General features: G+C 40.6%; 1 protein-coding gene across 2 annotated transcripts; it reads left to right on the top strand.

Moving 5' to 3' along the window:
- Positions 1–68: 68 nt before the first annotated feature.
- Positions 69–22799, top strand: LOC138666080 (transient receptor potential cation channel subfamily V member 6-like). Of its 2 annotated transcripts, XM_069754207.1 has the most exons (16): positions 69–275; positions 1833–2110; positions 12218–12315; positions 13599–13721; positions 14202–14339; positions 15212–15310; positions 15824–15996; positions 16222–16368; positions 16625–16837; positions 18805–18891; positions 19002–19078; positions 20446–20611; positions 20841–20907; positions 21055–21323; positions 21614–21720; positions 21900–22799. In XM_069754207.1, the coding sequence occupies exons 2-16, from the start codon at positions 2043–2045 to the stop codon at positions 22339–22341; spliced, it is 2274 nt and encodes a 757-aa protein (XP_069610308.1). In that variant the 5' UTR covers positions 69–275; positions 1833–2042; the 3' UTR covers positions 22342–22799. The 2 variants fall into 2 exon arrangements, with proteins under 2 accessions (XP_069610308.1, XP_069610309.1); XM_069754208.1 differs by lacking the exons at positions 69–275; positions 1833–2110; positions 12218–12315 and adding an exon at positions 12423–12482.
- The last annotated feature ends 2753 nt before the right edge of the window (positions 22800–25552 follow it).

Raw genomic sequence — 25552 nt, 5'->3', positions numbered from 1 at the left:
AGTGAGGGGAAAGCCCTTTGTTTGAGTTTAACCCCCTGTGGACTGGTTGTGTGTAAAGTGCCTGTGCTCCCAGTAACCAGCCCAGCAAGTTTATTAAGTTCAGCTCAGTAAAGGCATTTGGAGGAAAAAAACTGGGTCTGACCAGAAGCGAGAAACGTGGGTCCACGGACCGGAGGAAGCAGGGCGGCCGCTTCTAAAACACGAGGTCCGGGAGTAATTCCAGGCCTGGGAATATTGTCCTTATCGTAGAAGATGTCGGCAATTCGCTTGCTTGGGTAAGTCTCCTATTTCTATCCATTAGGTGTTTTACATTTGTGATATATAGTATCTCAGCGGTCTACAACTCCTAGCTTTTTACCTTTTGGAAAAACTACATCTCCCAGCATACTGTATATTTTAAGCCTTCACATTTTCGTTTCACATGTTGAAGTTTTTAGACTTTTGTTTTTTTGTTTTGTTTTTTTTTTGTTTTTCATTCCTTAGTTTATTTTACTCTTTTTTTGTGCTGCCCATTTTACTTTTTTTTTTTTTTTGGTAAAATAATTTTGCAAAAGTACGGTACTTTCAAAGAAACTCTTGCAATCACTAATTAGAGAAATGTTCCATAGTGATGTGCTCTTTGTTTTGTTTTTTTTCATGTCCGTATTATATTTTACTTTTTTATTTTTGCTTCAGCTTATTCAGTATTTTATGTACAAGGTCTCTGCGTGCGTGTTTTTTTTTTTTTTTTTTTGTGTTTTTGCTTTTTCACAGATCAAACTTGTATTTATTCTAAGCGATGGAGCTATTCCCGGTATTTATGCTGACCCAAGTGGTTCCCAAAACAAGGAGACCTGTCCGATATTGATCCGATTCTCTGCTCAGTCTCTCCAATGCAAATCTATAGAGCCATGAAAAAATTGGACAGCTTTCTTTGTGGTATCCAATTTTACATATTGTTTGTTTGGAAAAGCTTTGAAAAAAATCAATTTTTTTTTTCCACAAAAATCTGCTGAAATTCTGAAGGTAAAATTGAACACAAGGGTCCAACTGTTGAAGATTGGATCAAAAACACGGATGAAACTTCTCGCCCTTAGCGATCAAACTCAACAATTAATTTCATTCGGGCCTTGGAAATAAAACAGCAGACTGATGCCATTCATGTGTCATTCGAGTGCTATCCAATTTTTATTGGGTAATTGGTAGGAGAAACTTAAACTATTTGTATATATTCTTAAAAACGCAAAAGTAAAAAATAGTGCCATAAAGATGGATCCACAGACAAAAATTGGATGAATAGATCCATATAATCTCAAAAAACAAAACAAAAAAAAAGCAAAACTGAGACCAAAGTGTGTTCCGAACATGTTAACATACCCTAAGGGTACGCTCACACTGGACTGGCCGTTTCGCCCTGTTGTTGGGGGCATTCTCGATCATCCAGTGTTCATAAGTAAAGATGAGAAAATATATTTGGAAAATGATTGCGGAATCTGAATTTGCCATATTTGTGCCGAACTTATGTTTGACGTTCATTTCTACTCCAATGATGGTCGGCGAATATTGCAAATACTGTGACTGTAATGTGAACAGAATATTGAAATATTCGCTATCTCCATTCGTAAGGAACACTTTAGGGGCAGCGCTATTAGGGCGGACATTACACTTTGTAGCTGACACTGATAATAAGGTTAATGCCTGGCACGGTTTATGGAGGCATGGTCATTGTGGGGAACTATGGAAAGTTCTGGGAGGAAATTTCTTTACAATGTTTCTAAGTTGTACATTGGAATTGCTTGTATCTGTAGACAAGACATGTGCCCTGACGCTATATATATGTTTGAACCTCACAGGTGTCTCCATATGATGATTGCCCATTGACGGCTGTGACGGTGACCCAGAAAAGAAACTCGTCAAACATCGTTGCCTGCATATTATTTCCCCAGCCTGACTGATGAGAGCCAAGAGTTTTGCCGAACTTTAACCACTTAAAGGGATCGTGCTACAGTTTGTTTGACAATAAAATTAGCCTGTGAGACAAAATAAGAGAACTCGGCACAACAATGACTTTGTGGTGGAAACAGAGTCCTAAGGAAAGCACTTGTGAAATGAACTTGCGCCAGCAGAAGAGGTGAGGGTTGTGTACTAGTCTGTGGATTCTGTTTGTTTAAGAGAGATCGCTTCTCGAGATAGAGATGTTGGCCATGCAGTGCTCCCTGGGACAAGGGCATGCAAATTGGCTCTCTCCCAAGAAGAGCAAAGCTAGTTCTCTATGCCACTTATCCTATATTAAATGTCTTCCCCCTTTAATGAGCCTTCCAACATGACCTGGGCTATTTATCCAAACCAGAATCTTCAAAAAAAGTCTTCATCTAAAGACAGCCGTTTGTGTTCCTATCCTGTGCCTGCTAAGGTAATGGTTTGATTTGAAAGAGAGTTTACCCCTAATTTTCAGTTGTCTGTGAGCTAGTGGAAGGAAAATAGCTTCTATAATGTCTCCCATATACAACACGCACAGACAAGAGGAATTCCTACTCTCCTGTCTAATATCTAGCACTAGTTCCGGAACAGCAGCTGGTTGAGATAAATGCTTGATAGAAAGCAGAAGAAGAGAGGACATCATACAGAAGTATAAGCTAGAATTGGTTTAAGATAAAATGCAGCAGCTAAATTTTACATTTTACAGCTTTACTGACCAGTATAGCTGTGAGTCCAACACTAAAGAAGCTGCAGCTTGGAGGACATTACACAGCAGTGTAGCTGTGGATCCAGCTTTTGCATTACACAGCAGTGTAGCTGAGGATCCAGCTCTTGCATTACACAGCAGTGTAGCTGAGGATCCAGCTCTTACATTACATAGCAGTGTAGCTGTGGATCCAGCTTTTGCATTACACAGCAGTGTAGCTGAGGATCCAGCTCTTACATTACACAGCAGTGTAGCTGAGGATCCAGCTCTTGCATTACACAGCAGTGTAGCTGAGGATCCAGCTCTTGCATTACACAGCAGTGTAGCTGAGGATCCAGCTCTTGCATTACACAGCAGTGTAGCTGAGGATCCAGCTCTTGCATTACACAGCAGTGTAGCTGAGGATCCAGCTCTTGCATTACACAGCAGTGTAGCTGAGGATCCAGCTCTTGCATTACACAGCAGTGTAGCTGAGGATCCAGCTCTTGCATTACACAGCAGTGTAGCTGAGGATCCAGCTCTTGCATTACACAGCAGTGTAGCTGAGGATCCAGCTCTTGCATTACACAGCAGTGTAGCTGAGGATCCAGCTCTTGCATTACACAGCAGTGTAGCTGAGGATCCAGCTCTTGCATTACACAGCAGTGTAGCTGAGGATCCAGCTCTTGCATTACACAGCAGTGTAGCTGTGAATCATTTTATTTTTATTTTCACAAACACATTCCAATTACCAAAACGTTTCACATTTCCCAATGAGGCTGCCGTCACACCAGCAGTATTTGGTCAGTATTTTACATCAGTGTTTGTAGCCAAAACCAGGAGTGGAACAATTAGAGGAAAAGTATAATAGAAACATCTGCACCACTTCTGTATTGATCATCCACTCCTGGTTTTGGTTACAAATACTGATGTAAAACACTGACCACATACTGATAGTGTGACGGCAGCCTGACAGAACTGAGGCATGTGTTTTTTGTTTTGCTCTGAGGCAGTGGCACAACTTGAAGCTGCTGAGATCAAAGGCAAAATCTCCAGCACGGCCCCAAACTGTCATAGGTCCTCAACCCCTTTCATGACCTTGTCCCGAGATCCACCCCGGCAGGTAAATGCCACCGTCAATCACTTACAACGGCATTTAACACTCTCTACAAGGAGTGTCACTCACCCATCGGTGCCCCTGTCGTGTGATCGCGGGCCGCTGATGGGTAGTCATGACAGCCAGTGGTCTGCAGAAGACCCCCATGCCTGCCAGTGCCAATCTCTATGAACACTGGCCCATTGCTGGTGTACATGGGAGATCGTGATTTCTTTTATATGTCTATAGAAAAATCAACAACAAAAAAAAAGCATCTGGTATCCCTGCTCTCAGCAATATCCGATCTAACAATATATAAAGTAAATTATCCTAATCGATAAATGGCGTAACATGAAAAAAATTACTTTTTTTTTATTGTCCGCCGCAACATTGCAATAATAAGCAATCAAACATCGTATCTACCATAAAATGGTATCCATTAATCAGCCAGCTTGGTGCGCAATAAAAAATGGAGACGCTGAGGGTCTCAGAAAATGGCGACATAGGCAAATTTTATTTTATTTTTTTCCAGGGTTAAATAAAAAAAACTATTCATTGGTATCTGCGTACTCGTAATGACCTGGAGAATCATATTGCCAGGTCAGTTTTAGCATTTAGCAAACATGGCAAGTTAAAAAAAAAAAAATAAGTTTAAAAAAATTGCAATGTCACTGCACTTAGAATCAATGGTGATGTTCAAAAGTACAACTTGTCCTGCATAAAAACGAGCCCTCGAGCAGCCATATTGATGGAAAAATAAAAAGCTAATGCTCTGGTAAGAAGGGGAGCAAAAAAGAATGACAACTCGCAAGCTGGTGAAGGGGTTAACAATATTATATTGACCAAAGGGACATTTTGGGCCACCCCTATAGGTTCCAAGGCCTGGGGAAGACTAAAACTCTTGCCCCTATTGTTACACCCCAGTCCTAGGGTCTGGAGAGACTGAAGAGTATAAAAAAAAAAATGTCCTTTTAAAATGGCAAATTCTGTTCGCATAGAATGAAATGAGTGCAAATAGAACTTTCCCAGGAGAATTTGATCAAATCTGTAGAACTTGTCAACGATTTCTGGTTTTTACCAACAGATTTCGCTCTCGCTCTCGCTCTCTAAAATATATATATATATATATATATATATATATATATATATATATATATGTCCTTCTCAAAAAATTAGCATATAGTGTTAAATTTCATTATTTACCATAATGTAATGATTACAATTAAACCTTCATATATTATAGATTCATTATCCACCAACTGAAATTTGTCAGGTCTTTTATTGTTTTAATACTGATGATTTTGGCATACAACTCCTGAGAACCCAAAAAACCTGTCTCAATAAATTAGCATATCAAGAAAAGGTTCTCTAAACGACCTATTACCCTAATCTTCGGAATCAACTAATTAACTCTAAACACATGCAAAAGATACCTGAGGCTTTTATAAACTCCCTGCCGGGTTCATTACTCAAAACCCCCATCATGGGTAAGACTAGCGACCTGACAGATGTCAAGAAGGCCATCATTGACACCCTCAAGCAAGAGGGTAAGACCCAGAAAGAAATTTCTCAACAAATAGGCTGTTCCCAGAGTGCTGTATCAAGGCACCTCAATGGTAAGTCTGTTGGAAGGAAACAATGTGGCAGAAAACGCTGTACAACGAGAAGAGGAGACCGGACCCTGAGGAAGATTGTGGAGAAGGACCGATTCCAGACCTTGGGGAACCTGAGGAAGCAGTGGACTGAGTCTGGTGTGGAAACATCCAGAGCCACCGTGCACAGGCGTGTGCAGGAAATGGGCTACAGGTGCCGCATTCCCCAGGTAAAGCCACTTTTGAACCATAAACAGCGGCAGAGGCGCCTGACCTGGGCTACAGAGAAGCAGCACTGGACTGTTGCTAAGTGGTCCCAAGTACTTTTTTCTGATGAAAGCAAATTTTGCATGTCATTCGGAAATCAAGGTGCCAGAGTCTGGAGGAAGACTGGGGAGAAGGAAATGCCAAAATGCTTGAAGTCCAGTGTCAAGTACCCACAGTCAGTGATGGTGTGGGGTGCCATGTCAGCTGCTGGTGTTGGTCCACTGTGTTTCATCAAGGGCAGGGTCAATGCAGCTAGCTATCAGGAGATTTTGGAGCACTTCATGCTTCCATCGGCTGAAATGCTTTATGGAGATGAAGATTTCATTTTTCAGCACGACCTGGCACCTGCTCACAGTGCCAAAACCACTGGTAAATGGTTTACTGACCATGGTATTACTGTGCTCAATTGGCCTGCCAACTCTCCTGACCTGAACCCCATAGAGAATCTGTGGGATATTGTGAAGAGAAAGTTGAGAGACGCAAGACCCAACACTCTGGATGAGCTTAAGGCCGCTATTGAAGCATCCTGGGCCTCCATAACATCTCAGCAGTGTCACAGGCTGATTGCCTCCATGCCACGCCGCATTGAAGCAGTCATTTCTGCCAAAGGATTCCCGACCAAGTATTGAGTGCATAACTGAACATTATTATTTGTTGGTTTTTTTGTTTGTTATTAAAAAACACTTTTATTTGATTGGATGGGTGAAATATGCTAATTTATTGAGACAGGTTTTTTGGGTTATCAGGAGTTGTATGCCAAAATCATCAGTATTAAAACAATAAAAGACCTGACAAATTTCAGTTGGTGGATAATGAATCTATAATATATGAAAGTTTAATTGTAATCATTACATTATGGTAAATAATGAAATTTAACACTATATGCTAATTTTTTGAGAAGGACCTGTATATATATATATATATATCTATATCTCTTCCTCTTCTCTCTCCCACCCAAAATAAGAGCTAAGAGGCCTCTCCATTACATAGTAACATAGTTAGTAAGGCCGAAAAAAGACATTTGTCCATCCAGTTCAGCCTATATTCCATCATAATAAATCCCCAGATCTACGTCCTTCTACAGAACCTAATAATTGTATGATACAATATTGTTCTGCTCCAGGAAGACATCCAGGCCTCTCTTGAACCCCTCGACTGAGTTCGCCATCACCACCTCCTCAGGCAAGCAATTCCAGATTCTCACTGCCCTAACAGTTGCTTCATCATAGTGACTGGTATTGAGTTAATATTTATACATTACTGCATGCACCGTCTTACTGCCAAAATCCCATGGATAATTTTGGATTATTTGTTTTGAAATTTGATATTTCATGACTGGCAGATGTAAACCATGCCCCTTCCCGCAATGCCAGGCTCCATTGCTAACAAACTACTCCCCTGATTGGGTCAGGCCTCAAACTCTAAATTAATGTCTTGCAGGACATGTGTACCCCAAGTGTCTTGGCACATTTATTTCTTATGTCTCCTCTATGTGAACCTGTCGTTAGAATTGTGCTGAGTAAACTTCAGACAGTGTCAGGTCGGCGTCATTATACTGATCACCTAGTGATGAAATCAGTCTTGTGGTTGTTGTCTTTATTTTCAGTTATTGAGATTCTCGTGCTCTGGGGCTATGTGGGGCTTTGCTTACATAATCATCTGTATGGGCTTATGAGAGGTCACTGATCCCTCAGTGACTTGCCTCCTATTTTACATACTGCATGGAATATTGTGTGGTTACAAAAAAAAATTAAACTTCATCAAAATGGCACCGGTGGCAGCACCTGCACGGTAGCATCCGTCTTGTTAGATCCTACAGTGCAAGTGCCACCACCATTTTTCTGGAGAGAAAAAAAATGTGGCGCCTGCACATTAGCATTGGCAATAGATGCCGCCGGCCCCTCTTTTTTCTAGAGTGGGGGGGGGGGATTTGGCTACTGCAAAGTGGCGGCACTTGCGCAGTAGCATTTATCAGCACACAACAGTTGCTACTGCATGAGCGCCACTACTGGTGCCATTTTGATGAAGAGAATTACATTTTCCTTTTTTTTTTTTGTTTTTTTTTCCTAACCTCACAATAATATATGCAGTAGGGAAAATAGGGCGCAAGTCACTGACGGATCAGTGACCTGTCATAAGAATGAATATCTAAATAGAGCGTGCCATAAAGACGCACAGCCCCTCCATATCATTAACTGAAAACTGCAAATAAAAATTAAACAACAACCACAAGACAGATCTCCTCACCATGTATCAGTGTAATCAGAATAACGGCGCTGACCTGACACTGTCTGTAGGGTACTGAGCACAATCCTGCTGACAGGTTCCCTTTAATGACTGCATGAAACTATTTTATTTTTTGCACCCCCCATTACAGCCTTCCACTTTTTAACACAATTGCCCATCTTGTTTGGTTAATAAGAAGCAAGCAGACAAAATTTTTCCCTACATCAGACAGTTCATTAAGGATTCCACCTGCACTGTTTGTAGGATCTGATGTCCCATTAAAAAATGAAAATTATAGTTTTTTTTTGGAGATGTTTACAATTTTATTGCAGATTATGAGGCCCCAACATTCTTAGAAAGAAGGCAAAATATAAAATATAGTTGAATGCAGAGCACTGACAACGAAGAAAAGACACTAATCGTGTAATAGAATAAGTCCCCATAACCTCCAGGTGCTTCTCACAAAATTAGACTATCACCAAAAAGTTAATTTTATATCAGTTCTTCAATACAAAAAGTGAAATTCATATTAAAGTCATTACAAACCAAGTGATCTATTTCATATATTTATTTCTGTTAATGTTGATGATTATGGCTTACAGCTAATGAAAACCCAATAGTCATTATCTGAGTAAATTAGAATAATAAAACTCCTACAAAGGCTTCTTAAGTGTTTAAAAAGGTTCCTTAGTCTGTTTCAGTAGATCCACAATCATGGGGAAGACAAGGGCTGCCACTAGAAATTTCGGGGCCCCACACTGGCAAAATTTTCATGGCCCCCTTGAGACTCCACCCCGGGTCCACCCCAGCCCCCCTCCACGCTACACCCGTCGACCTGTCCACAGTCCCACCGCTCTCTCTTGGAAAAACTCCACTTCTCACCTATCACACATTAACAGTTCCCATCACCAGATCACACATATAGCTGGCAGCTTTTGTTTTGGCAAAAAGATTTTTTTTTTTAAGCTGCCACCATAACAAGTTAGACACTTTTGGCCAGGCCCTACTCTACTGTAACCTATTAAATATTTGTTAAAATATGCAATACAATTTAAGTATATTTTTATTTTTCAACTTTTAAAATGACCAATAATATCACATTCAAAGAACAAATACCGCTATACCATGTCCAGACCACATATTACCACCACATAGTGACTGAATACTACAATACTGATCAGTAATAAAAAAATAAATAAAATAAAACACAATACCATCAGTTCCATTATACACAGGAGATCTGTACTTAGTATGCAGTGTCTGTGTACAGGTAATACAGTGATCACTGACATTATACACACGACCTCTGTACATAGTATACAGTGTATAGTGTCAGTGTATAGGTAACACACTGACTCACCAGTGACGTCTCTAGGTGAAGGCCTTCATCTTTGTTTTTCATCCAGCACAGACCACCATCACTTATTCCAGCCAGAGCTCATCTCTGCAGGAAATAAGTTCTCGAGCTCCACTTGTAGAACACATTTTTCCCAACTTCTACATTACACCACATGAAGAAAAAAAGGCGACATAGTATCACTCTACACAGTAACAGGACCGCCCCCCATTTAAAACAGTATACTCAAAACACAATTAAAATAAATACATCACTGCAGTAATAATATTCGCCATCCTGGCCCCTGTGTATCTCATTCCTGGCTGGCATCAGCCATATGTTCTCCCATCCTGCCCTCATGAGTATCCATTCTTCCCCATATGATCTCCCTATCCTGCCCCATCTGTCTCCATCGTATCCATCCTGCCCCATGATCCAATTATGGCCCCTATCTCCATTCTGCCCTGGGGCCTCCCGGATCGCCGCTCTCAATTAAAAAAATAAAAAATAAAAAAATAAATAAAAAAAAATTTTTTTTACCTGGCCACGCTCCTGCGGTGAAGGCAAAGCTCCCTCCACTCAGCTGAAGCGCTCACTCGCCAGTGACTGACAATGATGTCAGACGCCGGCAACGTGCACGCTGCGGCTGACGTCTGCTGCCAGCCTCCAATTGGCTGGCGGTTAACTATTGACGTGCCAGCATGGGACTGCACATCAATAGCTTTGATGCCACAACGCCGTTAAGGGCCCGGTTTAGCCTGCCAGTAGGGGCCCGGTGAGCAGATGAAACGGAGCCCGATGCGGGCCCCCTCTGCCCACCGGGCACCATACGCCAGTCAGGGCAGTAACGCCCTGATGGCGGCCCTGGGGAAGACTGCTGACCTGACAGATGTCCAGAAGGCAGTCATTGACCCACTCCACAAGGAGGGGAAGCCACAGAAGGTCATTGCTAAAGAAGCCGGCTCTTCACAGAGTGCTGTATCCAAGCATATTAATGGAGAGTGGAAGGAAAAAGTGTGGTAGAAAAAGGTGCACAAGCAACCGGAATAACCACAGCCTTGAAAGGATTAAGAAAAGGCCTTTCAAAAAATTGGGGGAGATTCACAAGGAGTGGACTGCTGCTGGAGTCATTGCTTCACCACACACAGACGTCTCCAGGACATGGGCTACAAGTGTCACATTCCTTGTGTCCGGCCACTCATGACCAATAGACAACGCCAGAAGCGTCTTACCTGGGCCAAGGAGAAAAAGAACTGGACTGTTGTCAGTGGTCCAAGGTGTTGCTCTCAGATGAAAGTAAATTTTGCATTTCATTTGGAAATCAAGGTCCAGAGTCTGGAGGAAGAGTGGAGGCCACAATCCAAGCTGCTGGAGGTCTGGTGTGAGGTCTCCACAATCAGTGATGGTTTGGGGGCCATGTCATCTGCTGGTGTAGGTCCACTGTGTTTTATCAAGACCAAAGTCAGCGCAGCCATCTACCATGAGACTTTACAGCACTTCATGCTTCCCTCTGCCGACAAGCTTTTTTTTTTGGAGATGGAAATGTCATCCTCCAGCAGGACTTGGCACCTGTCCACACTGCCAAAAGTACCAATACCTGGTTTACAAACAGTATCGCTGTGCTTGATTGGCAGCAAACTTGCCTGACCAGTAGTCCAACATTTCAGATTTTAAAATCATTTTTCAAGCTGGTGTTATAAAGTATTCTAATTTACTGAGATAATGACTTTTGAGTTCTCATTGGCTGTAAGCCATAATCCTCAACATTAACAGAAATAAACTCTTGAAATAGATCACTCTGTGTGTAATGATGACTCTCTATAATGAGTTTGTTTTTGTATTGAAGAACTGAAATGAATTAACTTTTTGATATTCTAATTTTGTGAGCACCTGTATATACCTATTGCTACATGTCTCCTCTTTCGTTTTAGTGAAAAAGCAATCCTGTCCTTATGACTCCCACAAAAGAAAAACTGCTCTGAGAAGAACATTATAGGTCCTTTCACTATGACCTTATAGCAGTTATAGTCCTGTACAGGAGGGGCAGTATTATCACTGCAATATAAGTAGTGAAAGTAGCAAAACAATTTAGTCTTGGGAGTGGAGGGGGGGAATAAAAATTCTAAATAAAAAATAATTCCCTTTTTTTATGAATGAATGAATGTGTGTGTGTGCGGGGGGAGGAAGTGAGGGAAATTACCTTGACATAATTGCTCAGAGGGGGGGGGGTAGTTTTAGATCTCAGAATGTTAGTACCTGAAAGCAAAAATGAAGGGTTTTTATTCCAAAAAGTATTTAAAATATAAAACCAGTAATAAAACTCTGCTTTTGTCAGATTAGTCATTACGGCACATACAATGCAGTGTGCTTTGTTTTGTTTTTTAGTGGATATGTATTCAAGACTGTCAAAACTGCTGTTTTTCCTTATTTCCCCCTTCTGGGCCAAATGGTTTTTAAAGTATTTGTATATACTACAAAATGATGTTAAGAATAAAACCCAAGCCCTTATATAGCAAAGCTGTGAGAAAAGTGAATGTTATGGGTCTTGTAAGGCAGAAATTAGAAAAATTTAAAGACATTGTTATCTAAAATACTGTGTAATTAATGGTTTTAGTAAAAAAAATAATTTAAACCTTCTCGGTAGATTGTCTTAAATTTAATGTGTATAGCCAGCCTATGTCGGCCAAACCCGACAGTGTAATGTGTATGGTAGGGGAAGATGTTATCGGACTTGTCAGATTTTGGACTGCCGATCACCTTTTCCTCCCTGAGAAAAGCCACAGGTCAATGTGTAGGCGGCTTTCTCATGGAGAACACGGGAGCGCTTGGCCGAACGAGTGCTGCGAGAATTGGGTGACATGACTCAGCCAAACAATCTTTCGGCCAACAGCCATTTCTGTGTGGCCAACCTTGGTTTGATAAAACTGGAACCCCACATATCTAGAGAAAACAAAATCCTAGAAATAAGCTAATTATTCAATCTGAGAGGCGCCCCTTATTGATGTCCATACAATAACCGCTGGCAGATACATAATAATGGACTGTTTGGGTTGCAGGATTCAGGAATTGCCCCTCTTGTTCTGTGCACAGAGGAATCGGGTTCGAGCTCTTAAGAAGCTTTTGTCCTGTAAAGCCGTTAATGCTCTACAGACAGGTAAGACACTGGTGGTGTGTTCATCTCCTAGATTTCCGAACATGTTTCCACCAATGGCATACAAATTTTTACACCTTTTTTCTGGTAGGTTGCAAACAGATCATTCGACCCTTTTAGATGGACCAAATTGCATTAGTATTGGTCCAACTGGACAGAAATCGATCAATGTACGTGTAAAAGAACTATAAACCTTGGATGTAAAATGTAAAGGCTCGTTGTCACATTACAGTTCCACATTGCTATACTGTAAGGAGCGTCAATGGGGCACAAAAAGACTTCTACGGAGTCCTAGAATTTAGGAGTCCCCGGACTAAACACTGAGCTTGTAATTAAAACCAAACTATATACTGAATCCTACAAAAAAATGGGGCAATTACCATGGAAAAAAAAAAGGTGGTAATCCCATAACTTTGCTTTCTCACAAGTATCATGCAAATATAATAATGTCCCCATACTTTGTCCCCAGACAATAATGCTATACTAAGATCACGGCAAATAAGAGTGCCAGCATCCTACCAAATCGAGAATTATTTAGTCCTGCCTTATCTCTCACCGGCTCATCGCGCCTTTCAGCACAGCAGCAATCTCGTGCCACTACAGATACAGGTGGTAGCATGTTTTTTATTAAGTCTTCGGTGTTGATTTAGTGTTGAATGCTCGTTAGGTGAGAACATAGGATTTGTCTGAATCCCAACCTGATGCAGAACCGGAGAGGACCGGCTGGTTTCTACCCCTATCAAGATAACAAGAAAATGACATTATCAATATAATCAGATGTGTTATCAAAACTTCGTGAATCGGGTGATTTTTGTTTTTTACTGGCTTTTACATGAAGCGGTAGACAACTATATAAGGGAAGATACGATATTAGAGGATGAGATCCTCTCTACTGAACATGTGTCCAGAATCTGCTCTCTGAGAAATGCTGATGCAGCCAACCGGGGGCTCCTCAGGTCCATCACAGCTGAGTGATTGTTTAGATTTTATGTTATGCTCCATTGTTCTTCTGTTTTTCTTTTCTTTTGTCATTTTGACCAAGTGTAGTACACTATCAAGCTTTGCTATTTTTTTTTTTCTTTGCATCTTCATTGCAGTGATGCTAAAATCCATCATAAAAAAGTGAAAAATGATCTAACATAAACGTGTCCTTGTAGAACCTTCTAATCTGGTAGATTACCAGGAATATCAAGCAATTGGCATTCATAAAGCCTGCTCTGTTAAACTTGGATCTCTCCATAACTTCTACCACCTTCTGTGTCTAACATTGATAAATGTTTTGCTAGGAGCCGTTGGTGAAACCGCGCTACATCTGGCCGTGCTACATGATAATTTGGAGTCCGTGAAGGTTCTGCTTCAACATGCTCCTGACCTGATAAATATGCCCATGACCTCTGACCTTTACAAAGGTGCGTAATAACATTTTCTAATTGTCTATTTCCAAAGAACTAACACATTCCATAATGCTGTTACTATAAAAGGAAGTCCTCCATTTTGAACCTCATCAAAAAAGTCAGACCCAAAAGTGGCTACAAGGAGGACCTGATACATTAATTCATTACGTAGACACTAGTGATGAGCGAAATGGAGTTAGCAACCTTGTGCTCCGTTACAACTCTTTTAACAGTGTGGGTGTCTTTCGACATGGATTATGTTAACACTGTAGCAGACAAGGCAGCCCACAACCAGACAGGCCCTTCTGGCATTTGCCAGATGGCCAGTCTGGCCCTGCTCTGCATTATGAAATTTTCAATTTTCTTTCCAGTTGTCTCCTTGTAGATGCTCCTCAGCTCACATTAAGCAATATTTTAGCTTGTATACTAGATATTTACCTGCAATCATTTGACATAAATTCCTTGAAACAAATGTTCTTGCACTTTGTCTGATAGGTCAGACAGCCTTACATCTCGCTGTCATGAGACAGAATGTGGCGATTGTTCAGGAGCTGATTAAGAATCGAGCCGATGTTCGCACTCCCCGGGCTGTCGGCACTTATTTCCAATTCAAGCCCGATTCCTTTTATTATGGTGAGTAACTATTCATTAAGTTGTAACGAAACTACTAATTGCCCACTCAAAAAATATTCTAAGTGTCATTAGTTCATACAATTTATCCCCACTTGCTAAATAAATGTTGGCAAAGAGTAAGGGGTGAATAGAATGGAGTATGACTGAAGGATCAGACTACATGGGTTTTTTTGTAGTCTAACCACAGAAACACATTGATCCGCATAGGAGCTGTAAACCTAAAACACTAGACGTATAGGAAACGTAGTTTAGGATTTTAAGATACCATACTTCTATTCAATTTGCTTTTACTTTTCTCAAAAACCATTTCAAAATGGCCTGAAAAATGTAAAAATAAAGCTATAGTCATCCTTGCCAATCCACTTTCTCCCAGCACTTTCTCAGGTTTCTAACTGACCCCATCTTGACACACTAGAAATGTCAGTGAGTGGCTCATCAGCCAACCCGTGACTAATCCTGGTCATCCCTGTAGCTGTGAATTTGCTGAGCTTTCATTTCAGCCATTTCCAGATGGGATCAAGAAGAGGATTGGTCATTATGAATTTTGCTTTTTATATTTTAACCAGCTGGCGCACTTTAAAAGTGTATTTCTATCCTCCAGACAAACTCTTTTTAAATTGATTATTTCAACACATTTTAACTCTTAATACAGGAAGTTTCATCTCTGGTCATCCATCTGCTTACTTCTCAGCTATGGACAGCCGCAAACACACGGACTGTCCATGGAACACATGGACAGCTTGAGTCTTCCAAAGCGGAGACTGTTCTCGTACAAAGCTCCTTAGCTTTGGTTCATGAAACTAAGTCCTTTCAATAAGAGTCCACGTCATCTGGTGTAAGGATGTAACTTTTCTTTTTTTTTCTCATTACAGGAGAGCACATTCTTTCATTTGCCGCATGTGTAGGTAATGCAGAGCTGGTTCGACTGATATTGCAAGAAGGAGCTGATGCTAATGCCAAAGACTCTAACGGTAAGTAATTTACACAAAGTTCACATGTATTATCATCTTGCACCAGCTTTATTTATTTTTTTTCATGTGCCAGGGGTGGCTCTCCTTAAGACCTTTCTGTTTATAGAGCGTTATTGGCTATGATTTTTGGGGGGCAGGAGAAAAAAAAGCACATTTCTCACAGAAAGAATAACCAATCGTTCGTGCCACCAAATATGTCAAGTTTTCGACCCTCAACTGAGCCTTGCAACACGACTATTAAAACAAGCGTGCGTCTTCAGACAAGTTTTAGGGTCCTTTCCTTCATTGGTGTGTAGCGTGGTTTCTCTGGATGATTAAGTAGCCCTTCAAGCAACTTTGGGTTGAGGTCTGCTCACCTTAAGTATTAGTAGGTTTTCATGGTAAATTAGGTCCCTCCCAGTAAGAATATTTATGGTGCAATCTATAGGGGTAGCATGCTATTATTTGACTGTAGCCAAGAAAATGTATTAGTTTTGGGGTTAGCACCGTTTTCATCTGTTCGTCTCTCTCCAGGTAATACCATCCTCCACATCCTGACATTACAGCCAAATAAGATGTCTGCCTCTCAGATGTATGATCTTATCGTGTGCCATCATAAAGAGAAGTATGGTGAAGGGCTTGAAGAAATATACAACAACGATGGCCTTACCCCATTAAAAATGGCAGCTGTGGAAGGTAACACTGTGGTATGTACGCAGAAGAGACCACATGCAGTTGGTATACAAATAGAAGTTATAACTTATTCTACTTGTATTTATATTAGTATTTTGGTCAATTTTCAAATTGGCTATATTAGACATCTGGTGGACTTTAAGATTTAGAATGAAAGTGGGCAAAGCATCTATCACATACCTATTCCGCTTTTACACAATACATTCACTTTCTCTGCTTGTCAATTTTTTTTTCCCCAGATGTTCCAGCACATGGTACAAAAAAGAAGACAACTTCAGTGGACATTTGGTCCCATTAGCTGCTTTCTCTATGACCTGACTGAGATTGACACGTGGGAAGATCCTCACTCCGTACTGGATTTGGTGATTTCGGGGAAAAAAAAAGAGGTGTGTATATAAAGCAATCTATCTATTAAAGTGTATTATGGTGCCTTGAGATTGAGGGGAAAATAAGTAGTTGTAAAGGTGTAAATAAATTTTTGGCAGTGCCGTGAAGCACCAAGCAGCGGTACTTTAGTTTGAATAGTCCTCCGCGCTGACAGCCCTTTTTAAGTAATAAATCAATGATGCAAAGGTGCTTGATACTTAATTAGTTGGAGCCTGTATTACATATTTTTCATGAAAATCTCCATTTTGTTTCCAGGCACGACGGATATTGGACCTATCTCCAGTAAAGGAGCTGGTCAGCACAAAGTGGCAGAAGTTCGGACGTCCGTATTTCTGGACCTTGGCTGCTCTTTACATTCTGTACATGACCATTGTGTCTCTAAGTTGTGTGTACCGACCTCTTAGACCAAGACCAGACAACAGGACTGATCCCAGGGACATCACAATTCTGGTGCAGAAGACCCTAAAAGTGAGAATCTTGTCTATATTTTACACACTGTCAAAATAACTTTTTTTTTTTTTTTTTTAAAGAAACCAGCATTTTTTTTTTTTTAATATATATAAATAGTTAGATTTGCTTTGAATGTGAATGGAGCAGAAAATTCGGACAACTCTAAATCATTATAAAATAAGTAAAGTAAAGGATTTATAATTGAATTTAGAATTTACATTCTGGGAAATATGTCTTATTGTTTTATTATTATGCACGACCTGACAAGGAGGCAGTAAATAAAAAGCTACCAGCTAGGGTTGTTTCTCTGACCCAGTGGTGAGGTCGCAATGCAGACTTCCTGCAGGCAGGAGGGAGGATCATAAGGGTTGTTTGAGTTTCTTGTAACTTCAAATACTTGTATAAATTCCTTGGTGATTGACAAGATGAACAATTTTTTTTTTCTTTTAGTAATGATGACAGATTTTAAGTATCTTTGGCCATGTAAAAAAACATTCGTAGCGTACCATTATGTGCGGTCTCATTGCCACTTGTCATAAATATGTTGTCAAAACGTTTGTAGAGTGTTTCCCCCTAAATATCGTAAAACATCCATAAATATAACTCCTTGAGTTCTCCTTGTCCGGCCATTTCTTTGTTGTTGTTTTTTCCATTTACACACAATGGCAGCTAATTTGACCAGACTCGTTTAGATGTACTAGAAATTTTTTTTTTTAATTCCATTTTTGTCGATGTAAGGGGAAGTTGGTGAAAATTCAATATTTGTAATATGCAAATATGTTAACTTTTGTCACAAGTGACCCTACTTTTGTATCTGCTTCAATACAACAACAAATCAAATCGCTACTTGGTTGATCTGCCCACTTTGTTTTTTTTTTTTTTTTAATTCTTTGGGCTTTGGCTGAAACGTTCCATAAACTTCCATGCACTTTGCTATGAGGGAACCCCTTTCATTGTTAGTTGTTTTTTTTAACCTTTTTGGGGGTGGTAATTTTAACAGAAATCCATATACTTGGAAATTTTGAGCCAGTTAATATTCCTATAACCAAAAGCATCTGGCTGAATAAGATTCACAGAACTATTACAAGATAAACGAAAAGTAAAAGAAAATGGTACAACAAAATATCTCACAAGTATTTCAACAATCTAAAATATTACAACTGATTTTGTTAAACAGTACCACAATGGAGGGCGAACAACGAACCTACCAAGGCTATCAGCGGTCTAGTTAGTATGCCCAGATATCTATTGCGGTACATTCCCTAGTGGTCAACTACATATTTTCTAGCATCATTTGTCTTTTGGTTTATCTTGTGATATTTGGGAACTTGATGAGACAAAAAACAAAGGCCCATTGGACATGTTGTGCCTCCCCTTTTTCTATTCATAGAAGAAAAGCCGAAAAATGGTCCCAGAAATGTGCATTAATTATATTGCTATATTGTACCTACATGAAAATGTCCCCAATAATAGTGTCTAGAGGGAACATGTCACGACTAAATATTTCTGATCAAACCAGTGCTGTGGATGCACAGGGTGCAGAATAACAATAAAAAAGTAATTACTCCAACATGGGCATCAATTTTCCATATCTGAGACATTGAACTTAAAAGCCACATGCAAATAAGACTGCAAGTGCGTTGATGACGTATAATCCACCTAAATCGTAAAATTGTCATGATAGGTATCCTTTCAATTCATAACATATATTTCTAGATGAGCAAATATTGAGGCCAATGACCATTGGTGGTGCTTTCAGTATTCTATTCCATAAAGAAAAGAACCAGAGGATAGCACAGTAATTTCAGCCTAATAGCACTGCCAAACCGTGCCAAATAGTAATACCTCCATAAAGTCGTTTAGATATTCCAGTCATAAAAATAATAAAATACAGGTAAGAATATGTTAACACGTGAAGGAAGTAGTTGGCTCAACCTCCTTTCACTAATGCATGTAGTTTTTTGTTTTTGTTTTTTTAATTGTAGGAATCGTATGTCACATCTGAAGATTACCTACGTCTGGCGGGAGAAATGATTAGTGTTGTAGGAGCAATTCTAATCTTATTACTAAAGGTAAGGACTGGACTAAGTTACATAGTCCACGAATACCGTTCTGCATTGTATTTTGTGCATCGCCGCTTATTTAAACAATGCAGTTAATGCTAGCTAACATATCTCCATAGATTCCGGACCTGTTTCAGATTCGAGAAGCAACATATCTGACCCATGCCGTACAAGGAGGACCATTTACCCTTATTATGTAAGAAGCTCAATGGTATCGCCAATGTCTCCTCTTAATCTTTATATGACCTATGTAAAAATGGCTGTTTCATCTTCGATAGGGGAAGTAATCTTATTTACTAGAGATGAGCGAATAGCTTCGGCTAACTCCTTATCCGAATAGCTACGAGGGGTGATCCAAAGTAATGATAATTAATACTAAACACAATGAATATAGTAAAAAAAAAAAATGTATTTTTCTACATAGTCTCCTAACAAGTCTATACATTTAGTCCATCTCTTTTTTTAAACTTAGAATTCCCTTCGAAAAAAAATTCTTGATCTTGACCCTCAAAAAAATCCCCAACAGCGGTTATCACGTCTTATTGTCGTCAAATTTCTTGCCCCGGAGGTGTTCCTTGAGCCGAGGAAAGAGAAAAGTCACTGGGGGCTACATCTGGCGAATAGGGGGGGGGGGTGTTCCACCAGTTCAAAGCCCGCTTCTTGAATGGTGGCCATGGCAACTGCAGCTTTGTGAGCCAGCACGTTATCTTGGTGAAACAACACTCCAGCCCGCAGTTTGCCGCGCCTTTTCTCATTGATAGCCTCCCGCAATCTTCTTATTTGTTCTGCGCAGTAGGAGCCCGTAATAGTGGCTCCCTTCTCCAAATAGTCCACCATAATACTTCCTTCAGCGTCCCAAAAAAACGGACGCCATAACCTTCCCTGCTGAGCTTGACACTTTGAATTTCTTCGGCGTCGGCTCGTTTCCATGTCATCGATTGTTTAGTTTCTGGATCAAAGTGGTGGATCCAGGTCTCGTCCATGGTCAAAAAACGTGACAAAAAATTTTCCTTGTCTGCTTGGAACTTTTTGAGATTTGCTATTGAAATGTCAACTTGTTTCTTCTTTTGCGCTTACTGAATAAAATCATTTATTTCTTTTTTAAAAAGTGCTGGAGAATAACCGAATAGAAGCGATTGTACCAGGATGGGGGGGGGGGAATGCTATAGCATGGAACCCAGAATGGGGGAGATTATTACAAGAAGGAGCCACGACGGTGTACATTATACGGGGGGCAAACACATGTCTTTAAGCGATCTAGAATGCTTTAAGGGCCCATACATCTGACCAACATGCAGGTGGGGGCCCAAATCCAAATTTTGCACCAGGGCCCATGGGACTCTAGTTACTGGTTCTTGTGTTCAAACCGCATAATGCGTCAGAGGTGGCTGTGTTGTGTGTGGTTTTGTTTTTCAAATCTTGACCTGTCTTGGATTTTTACGTTTTTCTGAAGTTATAAAGCTAAAGATTGCTATTTCACCTACGAGTGGAGGTCTCTTGTAGATTTTCAATTTTGTCCATATCCATTTAATTCTTAATGTGTGTATTCTGTGACCCCCACAGAATTTCTTTCCCATGTCTGGTTCTGGTGACACTAATTCTGAGACTTACCAACACCGATGGAGAGGTCATCCCAATGTCTATCATGCTAGTACTGGGATGGTGTTACGTCATGTATTTTGCTCGTGGATTTCAGATGCTTGGACCATTTACCATCATGATTCATAAGGTATTCAGATTTTATTACATCGCTCTCACCATAACGTCACCTTCAGATCAATAGACTGAGTAGACCCAAAAGAAAAACCCTTCAAACACTTGTCACATTGTATGTCTGCAAGTTGTCTGTCAAGGTACACGTGATGGATGTCTGGATTTGGCATAAGTTCCATTTGTTGCATGTGCCACCATCAAAAATAGTAGTGTTGAGAAAAGTTACAATATTTGTCTTTCTCCAGATGATTTTTGGGGACTTGCTTCGGTTCTGCTGGCTGATGGTTGTGGTCATTTTTGGATATGCTACCAGTAAGTAACATTTACTGACTTGTTTTACAATAATGGTACAGACCAAAAAGGCATTCATTTAAAAAAAAAAAATAAAAAAATAAATAAAAAGTCAATTCTTCCAAAAAATAGTTGCTTTACAATAGAACTTTGCATTCTTTTCTGCAGCTTTTTACATCATATTCCAGACCGAGGACTCTTCCCAGCTTGGACAATTCTACAACTACCCTATGTCGCTGTTCAGCACCTTTGAACTCTTCCTCAATGTCATCAACTCTCCAACAAACTATGATGTTGACCTTCCCTATGTATTCCACGTTGTGTATTTTACCTTCACCATCATTGCCAATCTCCTCATGTTAAACCTTCTTATAGCCATGATGGGGGACACTCACTGGAGGGTGGCACAGGACCGGGACGAGCTGTGGAGAGCTCAGGTACAGTAACTATAAAAGTTTGGGGGATTTGCATGTTGAAAAATATTCTTCTAGGGGAAAACAAAAGTGGCACCTTAGCATTATTTAGTGTGGTTGTAAACTTGAACTTACTATTGTAGTTTAATTATAAATATATATCTCAAGCTAGTCATATTAGACCTTTTGCACAAGGTTAAATTTCAGATGAATCTCATGTAGCCAGGTCATCTTGTGTGAATCTGGCTCTTGTACGGTTGACTAGTGATTTTCGAATATTACTTAAATCGCCTGCCCTTCTTCTATTACCACAGGTAGCTGCTACCACTGTTATGTTAGAAAGGAAGGTCCCTCAATGTCTCTGGCCACGAACTGGAGTGTGTGGCAGAGAGTATGACTTGGGGGATCGATGGTATCTCCGGTAAGTTCAGGTCAATAATGCCTAATTTGATCGCAAATGCTATATTATCAATTTAATGGTTATTTGGGTAAAAATTGAATATTGCAGAACAGAATTTGTTGCTAAACCATGGCATCATTTTGGGAAAAAAATGTTTGCTTCAAACAATTTCATAGGATTAATTTCGGTTTGAATTCCAGTGTGGTGCTGAAGAAAGACCCAAGTCCACACAAGATTCGCCGTTATGTTGACGCATTCAACGGACATGAAGGAGACCACCTCGATGAACAAGTCCACAATATCCCCAGATCGGACAGAACTTTTTCCTCAACCATAAATTCCAATCTTCCCACCCTGCAGGTCACAGAGATGGATTTACATGGGCTACCAAGTACATCAGAAACTCAACATAGAGAATTACATGGTGACGCAACAGGTATGCGCAAGACCTATCTTGAGCTGCCACAAGTGTACAAAGAACCGCAAAAAAGGGAATTGCCCGGTGAAAATGTGCCATCAGTAATACAGAAAGGTAACAGTCGTGGGTGGCAGATATTGAGATCACATCCTATACGAAAACTACAAGCGCCGGCACCACAAGATGCCAGTAGTGAAGCTGAGGAAGAAATATACCATGTTTGATAAAATGCATCAATGGTGTAGACAAAGTTAAATTGATTCTATGTAAGAAAAAAAAATTTACTCAATGAGTTAAAGTTAAGTATTAACCAGAAAACATTTATTGGCTTTCTAAAAGTATTGGCGGTATAGTCATCTAAAGGGACTGCGAAACCAAGAACAAAGTCAAGTTTTAAGAAATGGGTCGTTGTCCCAGAAGATTCAGTATTGTATCGCTTTTTTAACTATGGCTGCCAGAACCATGAGGAAGCGGTGATGTGATAGACATTGCCCTGTGATAAAGTTGTACAGCGATACCAAAGGACTACTTTGTATAGAATCTACTACAAGAGTTGATCAGTACTGTATATGGACCGATAAAATATGACACAATCTGTTTCCACCATCATTCTACCAGATAGTTCCATTAATTTTCTGTAATGACAACAAATATATTTTTTCTAATAAAATTTGCAAATATTTCTGATGTTTCCAGGAAAGAAGCTTGCAGCATACCGAAAAACATTTAAAAGATGAAATTCAGCGATTGGAGCCTCAGCTCCCTAAACAGTAGAGAACAACCATCCCAAACAATCCCCATTGAGACCGTAACTACAAAATCTAGAATGTTTTAGAATAAGGTCATAAAAGGAACATTGTGTACTTGGTGCAACTGATACCACTCTAGCCAACGCTTTTACTGCAAATTGGTATTCATTTAATATTTTGGTGCAGGTATATGAATCTTAAAGCTCCTCTCTTTTCCAGTCAAGTCTAAGCCATCCATGTGAAATTGCAGTCTCTTCGAGTAAGACAGAATGGCTTAAAAATGCACAATACAGGTCCTTCTCAAAAAATTAGCATATAGTGTTAAATTTCATTATTTACCATAATGTAATGATTACAATTAAACTTTCATATATTATAGATTCATTATCCACCAACTGAAATTTGTCAGGTCTTTTATTGTTTTAATACTGATGATTTTGGCATACAACTCCTGATAACCCAAAAAACCTGTCTCAATAAATTAGCATATCAAGAAAAGGTTCTCTAAACGACATATTACCCTAATCTTCTGAATCAACTAATTAACTCTAAACACATGCAAAAGATACCTGAGGCTTTTATAAACTCCCTGCCTGGTTCATTACTCAAAACCCCCATCATGGGTAAGACTAGCGACCTGACAGATGTCAAGAAGGCCATCATTGACACCCTCAAGCAAGAGGGTAAGACCCAGAAAGAAATTTCTCAACAAATAGGCTGTTCCAAGAGTGCTGTATCAAGGCACCTCAATGGTAAGTCTGTTGGAAGGAAACAATGTGGCAGAAAACGCTGTACAACGAGAAGAGGAGACTGGACCCTGAGGAAGATTGTGGAGAAGGACTGATTCCAGACCTTGGGGAACCTGAGGAAGCAGTGGACTGAGTCTGGTGTGGAAACATCCAGAGCCACCATGGGCTACAGGTGCCGCATTCCCCAGGTAAAGCCACTTTTGAACCATAAACAGCGGCAGAGGCGCCTGACCTGGGCTACAGAGAAGCAGCACTGGACTGTTGCTAAGTGGTCCCAAGTACTTTTTTCTGATGAAAGCAAATTTTGCATGTCATTCGGAAATCAAGGTGCCAGAGTCTGGAGGAAGACTGGGGAGAAGGAAATGCCAAAATGCCTGAAGTCCAGTGTCAAGTACCCAGAGTCAGTGATGGTGTGGGGTGCCATGTCAGCTGCTGGTGTTGGTCCACTGTGTTTCATCAAGGGCAGGGTCAATGCAGCTAGCTATCAGGAGATTTTGGAGCACTTCATGCTTCCATCGGCTGAAATGCTTTATGGAGATGAAGATTTCATTTTTCAGCACGACCTGGCACCTGCTCACAGTGCCAAAACCACTGGTAAATGGTTTACTGACCATGGTATTACTGTGCTCAATTGGCCTGCCAACTCTCCTGACCTGAACCCCATAGAGAATCTGTGGGATATTGTGAAGAGAAAGTTGAGAGACGCAAGACCCAACACTCTGGATGAGCTTAAGGCTGCTATTGAAGCATCCTGGGCCTCCATAACATCTCAGCAGTGTCACAGGCTGATTGCCTCCATGCCACGCCGCATTGAAGCAGTCATTTCTGCCAAAGGATTCCCGACCAAGTATTGAGTGCATAACTGAACATTATTATTTGTTGGTTTTTTGTTTGTTATTAAAAAACACTATTGGATTATTTGATTGGATGGGTGAAATATGCTAATTTATTGAGACAGGTTTTTTGGGTTATCAGGAGTTGTATGCCAAAATCATCAGTATTAAAACAATAAAAGACGTGACAAATTTCAGTTGGTGGATAATGAATCTATAATACATGAAAGTTTAATTGTAATCATTACATTATGGTAAATAATGAAATTTAACACTATATGCTAATTTTTTGAGAAGGACCTGTATATTGGTCTAAAACCTAGATGTGAGAATTCGCACCAAGATAAGCCAAAACTTCCAGCCGATGTTGGAGGAACCTGTAACGTGCAGCTATCTGGATGATCTTCAGATTTAGAGATGAGCAAAGCCGAACAGTAAAGTTCAGCATCTGTACTGAACACCTACTGTTCGAGCACGGACTTCATCAGGAAGTGCATGTTACTGTTCAGGTTCGGCTGACCAAACACCAGGTGTTTGTCAAAAGACAGCATGAGAGCTCAGCTATGATCGGAGTTATAAAGTTTTCCTCCGGTCACTGGTGTCTGCTCCCATCTGACAAAAGCTGCAGCTAACAGCGAGAGCAGAAGCAGCTGATGGGTGTATTCATTAGCCGACTCTTGTGCTCAGGGGCGGACTGGGCCAGGTGCCAGAAATGCATTTGCCCCCTGGGTCGGTGTCTGAGCCACTGCACAGGGCCGCTGGAGGACCTGTGATGAGCTGGAACATGAGGGTGGGACACGCAGTGTGCACCTGTGGCTGGAGCCATGGCCGGTTTATGTGCAGGCTGCAGTGAGAGGGGGCAGCTCCTGGCACACAATGGAGAAGATGAGGAGGAGGGGCGGTACTTACAGTGATTGCACGCAGCCTCCTCCTCTTGTGTGCAGACCTGCTCCGATGTCTGCTCAGCCAGGCCTGGAGGGGGAGGAGCTACAGCATGCAGACCAGAGCAGCAGCACAGGACGGCAGGAGATTAGAACTTGAAGATGAGAGGTAGGCAACCCTGTGTGCTCACTGCCTAGCACACAGCAGGTAACCTTTCCAGCA

The sequence above is a fragment of the Ranitomeya imitator genome, chromosome 2 (assembly GCF_032444005.1).
Source record: "Ranitomeya imitator isolate aRanImi1 chromosome 2, aRanImi1.pri, whole genome shotgun sequence".
Lineage (NCBI taxonomy): Eukaryota > Metazoa > Chordata > Amphibia > Anura > Dendrobatidae > Ranitomeya > Ranitomeya imitator.
The sequence above is the reverse complement of the archived record's forward strand: the minus strand, read 5'-3'. Positions and strand labels throughout refer to the sequence as shown.